Source organism: Varanus komodoensis, unplaced genomic scaffold, assembly GCF_004798865.1.
Source record: "Varanus komodoensis strain SLA01 unplaced genomic scaffold, ASM479886v1 scaffold21, whole genome shotgun sequence".
Lineage (NCBI taxonomy): Eukaryota > Metazoa > Chordata > Lepidosauria > Squamata > Varanidae > Varanus > Varanus komodoensis.
Window position 1 is genome coordinate 3,626,387 of NW_025335589.1, and position 20,683 is coordinate 3,647,069.

The 20,683-nt window shown below is 40.2% G+C and overlaps 1 protein-coding gene across 1 annotated transcript in view; it reads right to left on the bottom strand.

The window, feature by feature from the left end:
• SLC7A11 (solute carrier family 7 member 11) overlaps window positions 1-16,753 on the bottom strand; it is a 67,582-nt gene extending 50,829 nt beyond the window's left edge. The window contains exons 1-3 of the mRNA XM_044430919.1: window positions 16,204-16,753; window positions 13,639-13,765; window positions 7,397-7,512 (exon numbers count right to left, since the gene is read on the bottom strand). Of these exons, the coding sequence (XP_044286854.1) occupies window positions 7,397-7,512; window positions 13,639-13,765; window positions 16,204-16,480 (520 nt within the window). The 5' untranslated portion in view covers window positions 16,481-16,753. The remainder of the gene's footprint in view (window positions 1-7,396; window positions 7,513-13,638; window positions 13,766-16,203) is intronic.
• Window positions 16,754-20,683: the final 3,930 nt, after the last annotated feature.

Sequence of the window (20,683 nt, forward strand, 5' to 3'; positions counted from 1 at the left end):
GGTGAGGCAGTGGCTGTGCTGAACTGGTGCCTGGCCGAGGTAATGGGCTGGATGAGGGCCAATAAACTGAAGCTCAATCCAGACAAGACGGAGGTCCTGTTGGTGGGTGGTTCAGGACTCGGGATGGGGGACTTGGGCCTTGTCCTAAATGGGGTTGCACTCCCTCTGAGGGACAGGGTTCGCAGCTTAGGAGTGCGCCTCGACCCTGAACTGTCTTTAGAAGCCCAAGTGACGGCAGTGGCAAGGAGCGCTTTCCTTCAGCTTCGGCTGATCCATCAGCTGTGTCCCTTCCTGGAGAATGATTGCCTGGCAACAGTGACACACGCGTTGGTAACTTCCCGATTAGATTTCTGGAACGCGCTCTACGTGGGGCTACCCTTGAAGACAGTCCGGATACTTCAATTGGTGCAGAATAGAGCTGCCAGGCTGCTGACGGGGACTGGGTGTTGTTCTCATATAACCCCAGTTCTCCGTCAGCTCCACTGGCTCCTGATTGAAGTCCGGGCCCAATTCAAGGTGTTGGTTATGACCTATAAAGCCCTCAACGGCTTGGGCCCTGCGTATCTAAAGGAACCCTCCCACCTGTTGAGATCAGCAACAGATGCCCTTCTCCGGGTACCCTCTGTGAATGATATTAGGAGGCAGCATCTGGCACTGGGCAGGTCAGAGTTGGTTTGCTGAGGAAAAGAAAATTAAACTATGCCATTTGTTAGCAACACGTTTGAGTTTTCTTGTTGTTGTTCAGAAGAACTACAGGATGATATATAGACTGACAAGAAGCCATAGCAAAATGTATTCAAAGCAGCAAAATCCAGTTTGGGTTGCTTCCATCAGCGGCTTTTATGGTGCAATTGCCCTCATTCATGAAATTTGACAAGGGATCCAATCAATGCTTCTTTTCACTTATAACCCAAACCTTTCATGCTTTCCCACCATTTCTTGAGTATTTCCCCCCTTTCTGGAAAAATCCATTAGGGAAGAGAGATGGAATCACTGATTTTAAGTGGTAGCATTCTGTCCAAACACTTTTATCTTTTAAAGTAAACATTTAAGTATGATCACTATTACGCAACTCACAAATCACTAGCCTGACTGAGCATCCTTTCTTGTGTGAAAACTTACTAGTAGCATGTTTTTTGATAATACAGTGATCTGTCCTCCAGAAACGCATGCTAGATTTCCTGATAATAGTCAGTAAGAAGCGAAGCGAATGGCAAAAGTTTGCCCAGCATCGTGTAGCCTTCTTTCTGAGCAATTCAAGGAATTAATCATAAATCACCTGTCCTAACTGAATAATTCTTATTATATAGAAAAACCCAACACCTGTATGAGCACAATTTATCAGTATTATAACTGCGTCTGATTCCAAGTTCTACCATGTTCAGACCAGTTGGAAAACTGCTCACCACCCCCGCTCTGCTCTTATGGTTTTTTCCCCTGTGGCTTTGTAGTTTGACATGAAGAGGTAGGAAAGGATAAAGGTGTGATTTAATATACATTACACAGGTTCTCTTTTGTAACTGCAGCTGTGCAGTCAACCACTGAGACAGTTTTGCACAAGCCTTCTAACTCTAATGGCAGCCTTTTAAACTAAAGCCCAAAGGCTGAGTTGGGAAGCGTCATGCTAAAAAAAAAAGGCACTGCAGATAATTACATTTAGTACAGCTATCAGAAATAAGAAGGATGGATGGGATATAAAATCAATATGGTAGAAAAATGAGTTGGGTTACACATCTTAGTCCAATCTCATATGGAATATGACAGAAATAGAAGTGGTATTCATTTTCTATCAGCTCCCAACACTGACACAGAGCAGAATAAAAATCCATGCAGAGTTTATGAGATAGACAGATAAGGAGTCTGCTTACCAATGTCTAATAAATATTCCCATTTATAAATACAGGTATATCAGTTCCAAAGAAATTACACTTTCCTATGACTTAGAAATTCACCATTTTATCTGTTATAAACACTAAATCCAGACATTCACTATCACAAATAAACCAGATTTTGTTACATCTGCAGACACATTTCAAAGAGCAGGAGGAGCTAACAAATCAGGTTCCTGATGGGATGAATTCAGATCTTATACATGGCACATATAAAACTGTGCTAACAGAGTGTGAGTATTCCTTGCGTGCCATGTTTATGTCTTCCTGTTTGCATTTCTCTGTGTGCCATAGGCAATGAGGTTCGGGTGCAATAAGGTCCAGACCTCAGGGTGTAGGTCCAGTGTTCCAGGAGTCTCAGGGTTCTCATATGACCCTCTGACACTGTAGTGCTGGGTCCTCTCAGTCTCCATCCTCCTTGGCTGACCCCAGCCACAGACCTGCCAGCAGCTGCACATGAAATTGCAGGCAAAGCAAGCCCAGCCACATACCATTTTAAAATAACTCTCTTTTACAACCTAGTTTGAATAGCAGTGATGTAAACCAAATAGGCCCTGCTTTTAGCAGGCAGCCAAGGGTAATAGTGCAATATATTTATTTATTTATTTATTTAAAACATTTCTATGCCGCCCCATTCGCCGAAGCCTCGGGGCGGCTCACAACATAAATTAAAATATAATACATTCAAAATATAAAACAAATTAACAATATAAAATAAGTCGCCCTGGCCAGATAAAATAAGCAAATAATATTAACAATTAAAATGACATTTAAATAAAAAGTTATTCGCCTGGCGCCGAAAAACAAATAACGACGGCGCCAGGTGGACCTCTCTGGGGAGCGCATTCCATAGATTGGGCGCCACCACAGAGAAAGCCCTCCTCCGAGTACCTACCCTCCTAATTTCTTTCACGGAGGGTTCCCGGAGAAGGGCCTCTCCCACAGATCTCAAGCGGCGGGCGGGCGTATATGGATGTAAGCGCCTTCAGGTAACCAGGACCCAAGCCGTTTAGGGCTTTATAGGTCATCACCAACACCTTGAATTGGGCCCGGACTTCAATGGGAAGCCAGTGAAGCTGACGGAGGACTGGAGTCATGTGAACATAACGCCCAGTCCCCGTCAGCAGCCTGGCAGCTCTATTTTGAACCAATTGAAGTATCCGGACCATCTTCAAGGGTAGCCCCACGTAGAGCGCGTTACAGAAGTCAAGGCGTGTGTCACTGTCGCCAGGCAGTCATACTCCAGGTAGGGGTGCAGCTGATGGATCAGCCGAAGCTGAAGGAAAGCGCTCCTCGCCACTGCTGTCACCTGAGCTTCCAACGAAAGCTCTGGATCGAGGAGCACTCCCAGAGACTGGGAGAGACTGCCCATTTGCCATTGGCTGTGTCACTGCTCAACACATGCCTGATTGGTTCAGATTGCTGCTACTCAAAACCAAAGTATCAAATTAGTGCTCCATGGGACCTGCCCTGGTGCTACTAGACTGGGACATCTCATACCAATTTGAAACAAGCTGCCCACTGTTTCTAAGCACAACTCAGTAATTTGGGGCTCACCTACATACATGATACCTTTGTCTGTGGATACCCAAAGGACAGTTTTTTCCCAAATGTACTAAACCAGCACATTATGTTTTTCACCAGAGGCCCTTTTCCGGGTGGCTTGCCTTCTGAACTTGGAGGCTGATGAGGCCTTTTCAGCTGTGGTGCCCCAACATGTGGTATTCTCATCCCAGGGGTTTCACTCCCATTGTTTTCCTGGTCTAGCAAAGCCTCTTTTAAAAATTCCCAGAACATTTTCAATGCAGTTTAATTAGTTTGACTTGCCCTTGTTTCTGCCACTGTGTTTTACCCTGACCCTCTTTCATTTCTAGTTGTTTGATCGATTTGTTCCTTTACTGATCCATTGTGTTAGTTACCTTTTAAGTGACTATAAAGCTACCCTTGGGGCATTTTTTTCTAAAGGTGACCAGATATAAATAGTATGTGTGTTTGTTTGTATGCATGAATAAATAAATAAGTGGCTACACAGGTCTTTCCCAACCTTTAAATGAACTGTATCTACCATGGTGAGTGATGTACACATTTTTCAAAGTAACTGGATACTATGACCACGCTCATGACTTATCTTCTCTTGTCCCATTGTTGCACAAAAAAAGGTTGGGGTATGTGCAGAACAAACTTGGCACATCACTTCCTCTGTCTCCCTAGAATCTCTACTACCCTCCTCCTGCCACAACTTTTGATTACACTTGATATTCTTCTCTTTGCCTGCTGAAATAATTACAGATTTAGCAATAAAGCTGTAAAACTTATATTTAGGAGTCATTCATTTATAAAGATAGTTGTCTGTGTGAGAGAGAGACCGACAGAGACCAAGATGATATTAACATTATATGATCAGAATAAGAATTACTCCTGTCAGTAATTTATGCTTGGTTGTTGCTATGCTGGAGAAGAAGGCTACTGTTGTTAAAGATAATGAGAATATGATATAAACCAAATGCTAGAGCACTCAGCACAGAAGGGGGCAATTTTTTTCTTCAGAGTTTTCACATATTACCCAAGTAGTTTGCAATTCTTGTGGAGATTAAGGCCCTGAGTAGCTAAGGAGCAGCACAGCATGCATCTCATTGCTACTGTTTAACTTAATGGCTCTTCTGTTTATTCCTATTCTCAGACTATTACCCTAGTTTAGGAAGTGATCCATAGAGAACGCTCTTCATCCTGGTTCATTAGATGTAACAGCATTTTCTCCCAGGGGCCTTGCATGGTGGCTCTTACCTGTATGTTCAGTGCAGAATTGACATACTACCTTAAGAGGCAGTGATGTTTTTGTTCTCCGGGGCAAATGGGCTTCCACGCAGCTTTTAGCATGCCTCATACTTGTGCAATCCCAGCTCATTGTGCTATAATTATTCCTTCTGGCATGTCTTTCAGTGTCTTTCCTGACAGCAGAATGACTTGCACTCAACAGGCTTCCTAAAGGATACTCTAGTTTCACTGAAGCAGCAACTCATCCGACTTGCTTGGGTGCAGCCTCTCTTTCGTTCCCATGACAACAATTTGCTGTCAACTCCTATCTCCCTTTGCAGGTGTCATTATTTCAGGAGAACTCTACCACCCTGCCATACCAATTCTCCCTTTTTAATTACTGTATAAAATCCCAGCTTATCTCAAAGATTTTCCAATTAAATTAATCATGTTGAAATCCTATTCCAAATTATGCACTGACTGTGGTCAAATTAAAGACACTTACAAAAATATTTATAATGAAATTTCCTCCCGCCAGCACCGCACCACCAATTCTGCCTCAGGAACCTTTGCAGTTTTGAAACATCTGTTTTACTATGAGCTTTCCATGAAATATTTTATGCATTAACCTCTACAACTCATAACCTTAATTCAATTATCCATTTAGAGCTTTGGGTTTTAACATAATTAAGAGAGAAATAAATTTGGTGAGGTATCAATTCTGCTTGACAGAAATGCACACTCACAAGTTTGTTTGTGGAACTGGAAGTTCAAGGACAATCCAATGAAGGAATATGTGAGATGAGTATTTTCCTGCGTAGCTAGAACTGCCTTGCATGACTTCATATCTTTTTGACTTCCTTCTTATACCTTGTCTTACTCTTCCTTTCTAACAGAGAGGTTAGAGAAAGTCTTTTCTTTCTAAGATGCACACATTTTTACTACTTCTGGAACATCTCTTCCATATGTGCAGAAGCTCAAAAGTGGAATTTCTGGATTATTTTTCCTGACTCTTCGCATTGACATTAGGCATTGATCAGTTGCAAGGCTAAATATTATTTCCAAAGTTGCACACTTGAGGAATAGTCCTAAAAATCCTATTTGCTTTTTCTCTCTGATCCTTTCTTGCAATAATGCCATAAAGACAGCATTGGCTTGTGACAAGAGGCTACAAGGGGAGAGGGAGTTCCTTGGAAGAATCCACACCATTGTTTTTTAAGATGTATAAGTTACAACAGATGCTACTTTTGGAGCATCTGTGTAACAGACTTCCTGTACTGGCTTCCATAATAAGGCCAAACCACATCAATGGCAAATGTTCGTGTCCTCTCCATGAATATTTCATTCTCCGATAGAAAAAGCTGACTGTAACCAAATCTATCTGATCCCACCATAGTACTTACCTAATTACTAGGAGGCTGGTGGCTAGAATTTAATTGTAAAGGGGAAAATATGTGAAATCTAGAGGAGACATTGAAACATTTTCAGCTCCCATATATGATCCACTGATGACCACTGGTATCAAAGGTCACCAAAAATGTTCTGGGTCTACAGTGTACTATTTACGTGGTTCATCTCCATGTGCAGGATACTGGCTGAAGTCATGGTATTAAGATTTCCATACAGTAGTAACATAAAAATCTTATCCCCATAGCTCCTGAAAATATAGTGCAACTAACCAAGGGCAGTTGGCACTACAAGGTGATCATGAATTTCCTTTTAAAGATTTTTTAAACACAAAATGGTAAATTTATCAGGTCAGGATAACTGGCACCCTCTCTTCTTCAAATGTAGATAGGAGGCTAAGGAGTGCCTAGCAAAGGGCTCAGCTCCTCCCAGTTTTTCACCAATCTGGGCACATATATCCATCTTATAGCTCCTCTCTCTATATTCTGCTTGAATAATAGGACAATATCTAGGATTCTACACATTTTCAGACTCTGCAGCTGTGCAGGTGGTCATGAACTACAAACATAGAACAATAGGTTTCCTTTTTCCTGTCCATCTAGAAACTGTAAAGGTGGTGTGTGGGTTACTTCCCAGATTATGAGAAATACTCATCCATTCCTTTTTTCCTACACCATCCTCACCACTGCCCCGAAGAGGGAACTACAAGTATTTTAATCCAGCAAGAAACTACCTTTGGAAATGGAGGGATAAACCTTCTGAGTCAAGAAAAAAATCACAGGTTCCTATCTAACAAGTTTACCATATCTCCTCAGCTCTGCTTGTTGCTGCTTCCTACCATGGGCAAGCCATCATTACTTCTTCTTGCTGTACTTTTGTGTCTTACCTTGCCCATGCCAAACTTATTAATTTTCACCTGTCCTCTACTAGCACTTCACTGCAGGAGCATCATCCAGTAGTACTAGAAATTTATTGCAGCTGCTAGAACTCCAGCAAACTTTGTTATTGTCCCCTGTTACACTTTGACCACTTATAAGCTTTTTGTTTTATCTTGCACATCTCCCTTCCTTTGATCCCACATATGCACACACATAGAGACATGCTTATACTGTATAATTTTAGGGGTGCAGGATGGTTACCATGAGCTATCTTCAAGAACAATTCATTTTTTAAAAACTTTTAAAACAATTGAGTTGAGAGTTTATATTTTAATTTGCTTTAAAATGAACCTCAAGCTTAATAGCTCATATAAAATGTATTGTGAATACACTGAATACAGAATTTATTCAGATTTGCTTCTGTTTATCATTTGCCTCATTCCTTTTCTCCCAGAATCAGGTACTTACTGATTCCTACAGCTGTAACCAGTTTAACAGCAAGGACTGGGATCTCACACTGCATAAAAAATGGTTCCAAGATGTAACGTCCAAATGCCAGGGATATTACTGCTGTGGCGGCTGGGCTGCAGGAGAAAGAGAAAGAAAGAAAGAAAGACCAGTCACCTTACAAGGGACTATTGATATATCGCTACATGAAATTCATAATATTTATTTTATATGCCAGTTGCCCATTGGCCTTAATCAACACAGACAAAAATAGATGTTCAAGCAGCTTGATAGCTTAAACCAAAGCAGCCATTATAATAACTGATTAAAACAAAAACACAGAAAGAAATGCAAAATGCCCATCATGCATTCACTGATAGACTTTTAAGCGTTTGTCTCACTTGTTATGCACTGGAAAGGTGAAGGGATCACTGAATCAAAGAATAGAACTTTTCTTGGCTGTTTCCATGTGACTACCATAGTGTGATGGTATATTGCATAACATAGTGTTGTTCTGTGGGCAGACCATAATATAAAATATGAACCAGGATCAGGTTCTGGGTCTGAAGAACAGGAAAGTTATTTTTTGGCAATAACTTAATCATATTTGACACACCAATATATAACCCAGATTTCATCTAAACAGCAATAGAATAATGCTATTTATAATGCTAGTATATCATTGCTAAGTTCATTAGATAGCAACAGAATTTGTATTCTAAACTGAAGCATATGCTTTGCAAAAAGAGATATATACTCTCCATCAGTGACACTTTGATCTGTGTACAAAGCTTTCCCGCTACAGGGTCTGTACACACAGAAGTTGCTTCTCCTGCAGAAGTGAAGTACAAACCTGCTCACAGAGAAGCTCTGTCTGTACTCATGAGTTATACCCTGCTTGGACTAATAGGAAGAGAACTATCCTTGTCAGGGAGGCAATCACTGTTTTTTCCCCCTGTATGATATTGTCATTGTTGTTTGCTTGTTTAAGTCTACACCACCTGACAGTCAACCTTTCTAGGCAGTTTGCAACAGTTCATAAAAACAATAAAATTCCATAACTTTTTTCAACCGTGCAAAAAAAAAAAAAAAATCAAGAACAGGTGAAACATAGGATAAAGTGCAGCCCTGAAAAGCCCCCAAGATGGGTTATCCCCTGAAGCTCTTGAATTCTCATGTGTATCTTTAAAAGCCTCAGTATAAATGGCCACCTCAACCTGCTGTCAAGAAGGCCTCAGTAAGGAGGTCATTCTGTAGATGTGGGGTCAGTGCTGAGAAAGCCCTTCCCTGGTTGCTGCCTTCCAAACCTCACAAAAGGAATCACTTCTGACATTAGCCCCCAGGCATGTTTTAATCCTGGACCCCATAAAGAGCACTGTGTCATCCTGTTTCTCTGAAACTAGATACAAACATCATTACAGGCGGATAACCCTTACAAGTGCTAATTTCCATGTTCTTATCTATTCATATGAATGAGGTAATATCAGAAAACAATACTCATGCATGATTGCAATTCCTCCTCCCATGAAGAAGAAAATCATACATTGTATTCTCTTTTAAAGACATATTTTTAATATAAGAAATGCATTTAAACAGGAAATCAAAAAAGGACAAATTGTCTTGTTCTGTCAAGCTTTCTGTAGCTGCAATAGATGTACTTCTGTGGGTTTTTTCCTAGTTCACAGCACTGAGACTTTCATAAACTTCATTTCTACATCATGTATGGGTCAAAGTCCCCAGACCCTTTTGAAACCAAGAAATTTATCTCAGGTCCTGCAAGGAATTTATTCTTCACAAAAATGTACAGAAAGCATGAACACTTTGCAAAAGACAGTGGAAAGCAAGCAAGCAAGCTCATCTAAAACATCTAAAAACACCTTTAAAAAAATCAGGATGGACACAGCTCTGCTGGCTTCTCTGAGGTTTGCCCCCTCAATCTAGCCAACCTTCTTTATCACCTTTAGCTTTACTACAAGCTCTGTGTTTCGCTCTACTACAAGCTAAACGACACATTACACTAATCATGTAGCTGGTGTGTGTGTGTGTGTGTGTGTGTGTGTGTGTGTGTGTGTTTAATCCGGTCTAACACACACTTTTCCACTTCATGTAAAAAAAGGTTCATCGGCATCAATAAAGACTTTATTTCTGTTTTCATTTTCATGACAGCCAATGCTAGTTCCTAAACCAGCTCTACCAGACTGGTAATAGCCTGTTCTCTGGCACAGAAGAATCAGGGACACAATGAAAAGCTTGCACTAAATTTCCCTTGGTCACTCAGGTTCCTGAAAGACTTATTCATTGCCCATGAAGAAGCGGTTCGCTGATGTGTGCAGAAACACAGAGCCCAACCAAACATAGTAAGTGTATGGATTATGTTCAGGTTTGATTGGATGTTTGGAGATTTGTCATCCCTGGCTGATCAATAACTGATCATGGCCGAGCTCAGCACACCCTTGCCAAGAATAGGGATTATTCCTATTCTAGCATGTGAAACAAGTCTGAGGAGCTCAAAGCTGTGGTCACTATGGTATGAAGGTGAAAGCAAGCTCTTAAAGTAATTTGGAATGGCAAGGAAAGAGTTAAATGCATCTTTCTCTACCTCTCTGCCTCAGACCCAGTCTCACAAAACTACTCTGGGACTGTCTTATGAACATTAGCTTCACATTTAATTAGCCACGGGAGTGTACCCCAACCTTGGGGGGGAAATAGAAATGTAAGGGTGAATCAAACTTCCTGGAGCCGCAGCAATTAATTTATGGTGGAAATCAGAAAGCTATGCAAAATTTTGGCAGAGAAACTGTCCTTGATAACTGCAAGCATGAGCAAGCACGTCTCCCAAAACACATACCACATTTTAATGACTGAAAAGCATTTTGCCTTCATTTGTTTGATGTGGTGGGTGGAAAGAAGCGTTTTCTGATTAATTCTTATGAGGTGAGTGACATAATACAGGGAATGTCAAGTTCATAGTGACTTAGCATGTTTTTTTAAAACTAAATCTTTTTGCATGCTGCAGCTCGTTACGTAAATGTATGTAGCAATAAGGTCAATTGTAATGAGCTGACCCTATTCAGAAGAAAGGGGAAATGAAAACAGCATGTTTACTTCACTGGAGTGAATTACTTTCAGTAGTACAAACTCTTTCGACATAGAAGTAGGCAAATAGATCAAGAAGCTACCTACAGATAAACAGATTAGCTAGCCAGCCACCCAATGCTTGTTTGCTGTGACACAGAACATATTTAAAAGAGCAGTCACACACTGAGTAATCCACATAAGCAGCCAGTGTTAGTTGCTATTCGAGCAGGCTAGCAATGTAAACAGTAGTTTTACAGTGTCATAAACAGGCAGCAAAGAGCCTCTAAGAATGGAATATCTCAGGCGAGTAAGGCAGTGAGAGTAGTCCTGAACCAGTTTAACCTGCTAGATTTCTTTTACACTCAGAAAATAGAATGGTGGCAGAAATGCAGTGTTTTCTGACTACTGGGGCAAATGAACAAACACAGATTTTCAGATTTTCTAAAAGGTACCTATAAGTTAGGTTTGCATCAAGACCCAAAGGAACAGGTCAAACACACCTGGCAGTCCTCTCCACCTTCAATTGCTTTTGATTGTTATCCAGAACTTTATGATCACCCACTCACAGGGTTCTTACAATCTGCCATACATAATGTACTGGAAAGTTATAGCTCAGATTTCTACTGGCATTTTCTTATATCAGAGAGAGCAGATCATGGATCTAGGACCACCTGTGCCTGTTACCTAAAGACACAGAGGAACAATTTGTGAGTGAAGCTGGCTGCAATCAGGGGTCAGACTAGAAGTCCCAGGATACCCCTTCTGACTCACTTTGTTTCTATGTTTCTAATTCAGGGATGTTACCACCATGACAAGACTATCTAAACTAGAAATACAACCTTAAGCAAAACCCACATATTTTTTGCAGTCCTTGAATGTACATGCATGGAACTCACATGCATTAGGATCTGAGTTTTTGTTGCTGTTGTTGTTGCTATTGAGTGGCAGCTTCCTACCAGGTTACCACACCAAATGTTAAGTGAACTGAGGGTCGGTCTGTGCATCTTTTGGCTCTATCAGGTGATACAGTAGACATTGACAAAATTGACATATGGTAGACATTGACTTCTAAAAGACTATTGACAAAGCCCTCATCAAGTATTCCTGAGCAAACTTAACAGTAATGGAATAAAAGGGGATGTCCTTTTGTGGATCAGTAGAAAGCAGAAAGAAAAGGTAAATTATCAATTGCACTGACAGCCAGGGTAGTGTAAAGGTTAGAGTGTTGAGCAGGCACCTGAGACACCCAGGTGCTAGTCCCAATTCAGTCACAAAGCGCACTGGGTGACTGCCAGCCTAACCTACCTCACGGGGTTGTTGTGAGAAAGATTAAGAGGAGGAGGAGGAGAATTCCATAGGCTGCCTTGAGTTCCTTGAAGAAAAACAGGCAGGATGTAAATAGGGAAGGGATATCAATAGTGAGCTCTCACAGGACTCTGTACTGGGTCCAAGCTTTCATTTTGTTCAGAAATAACCTCAAATTAGGAGTGACCAGTGAGTTGGCCACATTTGTGGTTTAGAATGGTTAAAACAAATTGGGCTTGTGAGGCACTCCAAAATTATTCAAATAAGGAGAATGGGCATCAAAATGGCAAATGCAGTTCAATGTAAGCAAATGTAAATTGATGCACATGCGGGTGACGGAGCCCAGTTTCAAATATAAATTGATGCAATCTAAGCTAGCATTGATTGACCAAAAAGAGATCTTGGCATTGTGGAGGGCAGTTCAATCAAACTGGCAACCCAGTGTGCAGCTGCTGTGAAAAAGTCAAACCCCATGTTAGACATAATTAGGAAAGGGAATGAAAAAGTTAACTGCCAATATCATAGTCACATTATACAAATCTATGCTGTACACAACTGCGTACCTAAACACAGATACAGTGGAGTTAGAAGTGCAGAAGGGGCAAATAAAATTACTGTGGGGCTGGTGCAACTTCCCTGTGAGGGAAGTTTATGATATTTGGGACTTCTTGGCTTAGGAAAAGATTGAGTAAAGGGAGACATGATAGAGGTGTGCAAAATTATGTATGGCGTAGGGAAAATGGATAGAGAGGTATTGTTCTTCTTCTCCCATCATACTAGAACCAAGAATCATCCCTTGAAGTTGGTTGGTGGGAGATTTGGGACAGATAGAAGGATGTGCTTCCTTCTACAGCTCATAGTTAAACTATGGGATTAATTTCCACAAAAACTAGTGATGGCCACCAACTTGGACAGCTTTACTAGACACATTAATGGAGGAGGTTGTCAATGGCAACTAGTCCTGATAGCCAATGCTGCCTCCAGTAGCAGAGGCAGTATGCATCTGAACACCACTTGCTGGGAAACATGGGGAGCAGGTTGTTATTGCACTCATCTCCTGCTTGCGGGATTTGCACAAGCACAACACTTGACACTGAACAGGACACTTGGATCCTTGGCCTGATCCAGCATGGCTCTTCTTAGGTTCTTATTGGCTGAAATATGAACATTATTACATGCAGGTAACTTCCATGAAAATCATGGTGCAAAACACCCAACCTCTGGAATATGCTCTCAGCTGTGACCCAGTAAGCTCCTATAGTTCTGAGTTTTACTCACCATCTTAAAATCTTCTTCTTTGCAGTCCTTTTAATTGGTTTAGGGTGCAATACTATGCATGTTTACACCAGGAAAAAGTCCTATAACTTCTACCTTTCTCTAGCCAGTCTCCTGGACTGGGAATACAGGGAGCAGTAGGACTTTTCCCTATCTAAATATGTATAAGATTGTGTCCCTGTTGCTGATCTATTACTGTATTTTAGAGCTCTTTAAATTTTACAAAGCATGCCCAACTGTGTCAAAACATTAAGTCTTGAAAGCAGGCTGGAAAAGCAAAAAATAAGGACCAGAATATAGTCGAGTATGGCTACCCAGGGAATATTTGAAATGTTCTTTGACTTTCAAAAGAGCACTGGCAGTAGAAGCAGAATCAGCACCGTGCGTAGGTAAAGTCAGGCACTTGCCAGGACCCATGTTCCAGCAGGTCCCACTGAAACAAACCCATAGCCCTGGCTCTTCATTCTCACCCTTGCAACCTCTCTTTCTCTCGACTGTGGAAGTGAGAAAGCGGAGCAGTAGATGCCACTGCCACTGAGAGCATCTTGCCCAAAGGCTCACAAAAACTGGAAGCAAGACGGAGTAGAACAGTTAGGTTTACTCACCGTATAATAAGCAGTTCTACCCAGACTCTGATGAAAGCAGGGAGTGGGCCAAAGGCTTCCAGGATGTATGTGTAGTGCCCTCCAGATTTCTTGATACTTGTGCCCAGTTCAGCATAGCAGAGAGCACCTATGACAATATACTTGATATTAACAGAAAGATTTGAAATGGCTCAGGTGTTTTTAGCTAAATATGAATGTGCTTATAATGAGTCAGACACTTATTTGTTGACAACACAAATATTTACATTCCACACATTTTACTAGCATACGTGCAACAAGATGACCTTCCTTTATAACTTCTTTTCTCCATCCTCACACAATCACTTAATCACATGAAGGGAAACTTTTTAACTCTGCATTGACTGGTATTTTATCAATATGGGTTGAATGTATTGAAAGTGTGGCCACTGGCAGTGTGCAAAGTTCACCTTGCAAGTAGCCCTGGCAGGTTATAGAAGAGTGTGGTCATCCATAGCCTCTGCACACACCTTTATTCAAACTATGTTGAAACAAGGAAACAATCGTGATTTCAAAAACTGTCCTGAGCAGTGATCTTAATTTGGCTGCCTTTCTATTTTAAATAATGGAAATTTCCAAGGAAATGAACTCTGTCATAGGAAACTCTCTTTCATTTCACTGTGGACTTCTATAGCACTAATGAACAATTTTGCACATTATTGCAGGATTTCACCAGATATTCTCTGGTGAAATGTGCACATCTCAGTCTTCCTCTCTTTTTAAAATTGTAACTAACCTATTAAACCATCATACCTAAGAGTCTTTAAATAGGTCTGATCAAGTCACTTCTACCTCCGCTTGAATTTCTTTCCAGCTCACTTGCTACAGCACTTAGCCCTATCATTGTATATTATTGATATTATTAATCACATTTATAATCTGCTTTTTTTCCTTCTGTGAGGAACCCAAGGTGGCTTGCATAGCTCTATTTTTATCCTTACAGTGACACCCCTGTGAGGCAGGTTAGACTGAGTGACAGACCCAAAGTTACCCAGTGAGTTTCATGGCCAAGTTGGGACTAGAACCCGGATATCCCAGAATCCCAATCCAACACTCTAACCACCACAACAGCTCTATAAAGCTATTCCGTTAACTGAGACATGTAAAACGCACACACCACACACCCATTTTCTAAGAATAAAATCCAATGCTATTTGAAAGTTCCCCTTAAATTAACATCTCCAAAAGGAATTACATAGAAATGCATTTAAGAGTTTCAAGGCTATTGTGGCTGTTAAATTTAAGATTATTATAAGTGGATCTCTTCTTGTAAAATCCATGAAAAAGAAAACTGGAACTATTGAAAGGCAGTAGCAATCAAATTATACTCAACACTGACCAGAGAACAGCTTTACTGGCCAAAACTTTTTAGGAATATTTAACTTTTTAATAATATTTTAATACAGATTTATGCATTACAGAGTTTAGGAGACTAAATTCATTTTTTACTTTGATGAAGACTTGTCTCTGATCAACCTGTGCATAATAGGTCGATACACAGTGGCATTCCACTTCTTGAGTAGAGATTTACCAATGGTTGCTAATACAAAATAATAAGTAATCTGAGCTGACAGTAATGCTTATAGTCATGAGGGTGTTTCAGCTTCTTTGAGATTAACGTATTATAACCATCAAGGAACTCATTGTTTCATAAACTTAAGGTGGCAGGGCGAACTGCTCAGCCAGTGTAATTCTGTGTGTTCTTATATAGTAAACATTTGCAAAAAGTTGGAATACACACACACAATTTTGTAAATTGAAAAAGTCAGCCCAACTATTAACACAGGTCCCAATGAAGCAACTTTTTACATGTCCACTAAGAATTGAATACACAGTTCAATGGGATTTTCTCCCAGGTAAGTGAGTTTAGGTTTGCTGCTTTAGACTTAATTTGAGAAGCCTGAAACTACCTTTTAATATCAGTACGAGAAATATAGATGCAGCAACCAAGATAAGAATTGTTCTAACCACAAGCAAGATGTCTTGCTTCATTTGGGCTTAAAGATGAGGGTCTTCATATACAAATTCAAAGCAGAACCAAGCCTCCGACATTTGTCTTTTAAAAATCAATGTGTGTCTCCCCCAGCACTATCTTGCTCGCTAGCAAATCGTTCAGCAGAAGTTTACTCCATCAGACATGGTATCTAACCAATGTGCAACTAGTCATATGTTTCACAGATGTGCTTCATATGGAGTAGCTCATTTCCCCAGCTGCCAAGCCTCTGTGAAAGCACGCTGTAAATCTTTCTTAGAACTCAAGCAGAAAGCTGATACAAACAGCAAAGTTTATAATGTGATGAAGGAAACTCCTCTCTCCCGTGACTTCAGGGAGTCATCAGGCATATCATTTGGTCTTGAAAGTCCTTCAAACACTGTTCAACAGAGCTTTCTGTGGCTATGTGAGTGCCTGCCAAGCAGCAAAATTCCCACCCAATACAAATACTGACCCAGTATTAGTTCTGGGTCTCAAACCAGACTTTTGATCTACAGCATTTACGAAACTGCCAGAAAACCCCAAGGATCAATTACGAACTTTCACAAACTTACCAAAAAGCGAAAGGATGCCACAAACAGTCCAGACAGTCAAGGACATCCCCACACTGCCTGTGTGTTGAAGGATCCCTTTGGGAGAGATGAAGATTCCTGCTCCAATGATAGTGCCAATTATAATGGATATGCCTCTTAGTAGAGTTACTTTCTTCTTCAGCACCACTTTGTCCTCTTGGGCTGCCTTAGTGTCACGCACAGCAGATAACTTGCCATTAGATTGCCCCTGCAGGTAGCTGCCATTAGAGATTGCTGATGCAGGAGGCTTTCTAAACATGCTTTAACACTGCCCACACACCAAAGCAAATTGTTTTTAAAACTCTTCAACAGGCACTCCAGATTTTCCTTTCCTTTCCTTTCCTTTCCTTTCCTTTCCTTTCCTTGCTCTCCCTCTGCTTTTGTCTGGCGAACTGCTTTTACACAGAGAGAGAGAGTCTGTAGCCTTTCAACCCACTTGTGCCAACAGGTAGAAAACCCTTCAGGTGTTTCTTACTTTTCACTGCTATCTAAATGCCTTTCAAGAACATCTGCCCTTTCACACAGCTACCTTGGTGCTGTTCTATCATTAGAAGCCAGCTCAGCTTCCGCATAGTCTTGTATTTAAGCTCTCCTGTCATACTAACTTACTCTTGCTGAATGATGATGCAAATTCTCCAGGTTTGCATCAGCCATTAGAATGAGATCTGGCATTACTCAGCACATTTCTTGTTCACAGTGGTAGCAGGATGTTGCACAACTTTGAGCAAATAAGCCAAAAGAAAAAGGGAAAAGCAACAACTGTCCAAATTTTCTTAGTGAAATACTGTATGGGCACACTTCCAATATTTAAAAGTATTTCCAGTGAAAAGCCAATGTCTGTTTCCAAACACACAGGAGTGAGCAACCTATTAAAGTAAGAAAACAGATCAAAGATAATACATAATTTTTGGTTTCTGTCCAATTGTTTCACTTCAAGTATTGTCAGCTAACATGGGAAATACATATTCCTTTTTTTTAAGTATTTTTGCTTTGGACCCAGACCAACGTTTTATACAAGATCTCAGACAGTTAGAGAAAAGAGCACATGCTTTCCTGTGTTGCCTAGCAACTCAGTCAATCGACAGAAAAGGTGTCTCTGTTCCTATAATTTGGTAATTCTAAAATGCATTTCATTTCTTTAAAAAACTGGCTAATTCAGTAATTTAAAAAAAGTATTCCTTGGGTCAAATCAAAATTGTTGTATAAACACAGCTAGTGTGTGGACACTGTTACTGGAAGTTGGATCTCACTTTCCTGTTGCTTTCCTGCTCTCTTAAATATATTTGTTTTGTTTGTTTTCTGCCTCAAATGACTGAAAAGGCCTTTTCACACCTTTGAAATCATGCATAGACTGAATGTGCAGAGGGAGAGGAGATCAGGTCTGCTGGCTCTTCTGATTGTTGCATTTATGGGAGATGTTTTCATTCATTCCTCAGTATAGATAGCTACAAGTCTTTCCATGGTTGTGAAGGTTGCACAATCTGGATTTCTCTTCCTATGGAAGAATCACATGTGGGTCCTGATCCACCACTGAATCACTAATGGTGGTTAGAATTCCTCATGAGGTAATGACAGGAATGTACCTCACACTCCATAGGCTCTTACAAGTATTGTCTAGGTGAAAAGTTCATGTGCAGATTGTTTCTGACTTAATCCACATAAAAAGCTATTATATATATTTTAACAGTTTTTCCAGAGTATGGTTCCCTATAACCTCTTTCCATGTGCAGAAGGTGCTACAGAAACCCAACTTCTACACACATGAACATGCATCCTAAATGCACTGTTTAATACACATCAAATAGGACAAGTAAGATAAATTAGGATTCTATCCCATGCCTGTTTAGAAGGGGAAAAAACCCTCTCACAGAATGGGAAGCTATAGGACTTTGATCAGGATATGCATAAGGGATTGTGCCCTTAAGTCTTCAGCACTAGAAGCCATTTGTAAAGCAGTAATGCATTTTAAATGCTTTACAGAGCAGCATTTTGTAGAATTCTGTAAATCAAGTTGCATTTTATTACCTACAACCAGGTAAAATGGTGGGTAGTATTTAACACAAGGAAGATCTTTCATAGCTTCTGCCAGAGGGAACAAAGACCAAGGTAATATCCTGCCATGCAGAGACAGTGGGATGTGCCTCCCACACACATGCAAACACAGAAGCTTGGTTTGGTTGAAACCCTCAGCACACACGAGTCCACTCAAGCCTTGAACCTGATCTTTCCTACACATTCTCTTGTCCTCTAGTAACTGCCGGGAAAAAAAGATTGGAAGCATCCACTTCCAGATTTAAATGAACCACTCTGTCTAAATTATATCTAGGACAGTCTTGTTAGGTACATGATATGCAAGGAGGACATGACTACACCTGGGTTCCTGTGAGAAAGCAGCCCTCTCTCTGGAGCTGGAGAACAACATTGGAATTAGGCTGGGATTGAGTGAAGATTTGTCCAAAGTTGCTAAGGGCAGGCAAACAAAATGGGTGATTGAGGGTGGCTGGGTTGTTTTAATATCTTATATTTAATATAAGTATGTCCTTATGCCCTGGCTGTTGCTCTGTCCTGTAGAAGACCCTTACTTTAATAATGTAGAAAGTAAGTTTAGCTCATGCTTTGTTATTTTGCTTGGAGGTCTAGGTTTGACTCTGATTAAGTTGCCACAAGTATATTTGGGAGATCTGAGGATCTCAGGCTGGTTTGGATGAACCAGGGTGGTGTCAGTCTACTGACTCTTTGTGATCCCCACCTGCTTTGCAGAGTGTTTGGGTGAATCACCTGCTCCCTTCACAGAGCTTTTAACTGGCACTGAGGAAGAATATAATCAATGAGTGATAGTGATTTAAGTTTTTGCTTCTCTTCTCAAACCTTGATGTTTGAAGTGATGGGAATGCTTCTAGCAAATAATTTTATCATTGCACAATCTTATGGGAAAATGTAGTATGAGGTTATTTTTTAAGTTGTGGTGTTAGCTATGATGTAACTCTGCAGTAAAATTGCAAGTATAGTACCATAGTAGGAAAGAAGGCAGTCAAGAGACGTAAAGATCCCCAAGCAGATTCTGTGCTATTTCCAAATTGGGCCCAGTGGCCAAAATAGAGTAAGTTTGTCCTTACAAAAAAGGAGAATAAATTATATAATTTATTTATACACTGCATATCTCACCTTTCCATCAAAATGTCTAAGCATAATAAACTACAGTAAAAAATAGTTATAACAGCATAAAAACACAGTTAAAGTACAAAAATAAATTCAGTTAAAACATAAGTCTGTCTTATTAGACCAACCAATCTGTTATGACATTGCTTGTTCTTCTTTAGTGTGATACTTATATTTACAGCAGGAGAAGCTAAGACTTAACAATCTTCCAGAGGACAATAGTGATTCAAAGAGAGTCTATCCAGTAAGTCTCATTGAGACTTGTGAGTATGCAGATCAAGGATTGCAGTCTTAAATTCTATTGGTTTGAACAGCTTATGCATACTATCATACGTCATCTGATTGTGATTATGTCTTTTTTAAAAAAGGAAATGAAGCTGTGGGCAGTGGTTTTTTTAAAAAAAAAAATCTCATGGAGGGTAAAAGACACAGCATTTCACAATATCATTTTAACAATTTTTCATCTAAACATATAGAGGGTGCCGATATTATTAAATAAGTATATATGAGAACAACTTGAACAAAAATAGAGGTACAGCATTACAAGCATTAAAATAGCTCTCCATAAATGGTTTAATATAAAATATAGTAACAATCGGTCTGCTAGATATGCCACTGCCATCTGATTTAACACATTTGGATAAAAAGATACATGTAATATTTTATGGTACTGACTTCCTTTTAAAAAATAAAAACTATCTTGAGAAAGCTTCTCATTAGGAACCATGAATAATACAAGTAACACATGCTCAGTGTGTGGGCAGAACTAATAGGCATGTTTGTAAATTGGATTGGGTAGAGTATACTGGATAACCTAGATAGATAAAAATCTTACCACAGATAACTGGAATGCCTGTCCTAGAATTTATACCTGTCTTCCCAGCTGGTATGGCCAAGATGCTCTCAGCCTGGTAATATGCAACCTTAGTCAAATTAGATGCACTAAGTTTTAGACTGGGGTGCGTAATCTGCGTCTCTCTAGATGTTTTTACCTGCAACCCCCATCAGCCTTAGCAAACATAGTGAATAGTGATAGATCTGGAGAACCACAACTTTCCCACTTCTGTTTTAGAGAGAATATTATGGATCATATCCAAGGTCAGTCCTACTTAGGTAGAGCCATTGAAATGAATGGGATTTCTGTTAGAATAACATATGGACACAACTCTCTGATGCTGATCTCAAGGCAGGATTAACACTTGGGCAAACTTGCTTTGCAGTACTTTTTCTACCATCCATCTTGTTTAAACAGTATGTTCCCATGCATAATTTAATTTGTACCTCTCTCCTTCCTAAAAAGAAT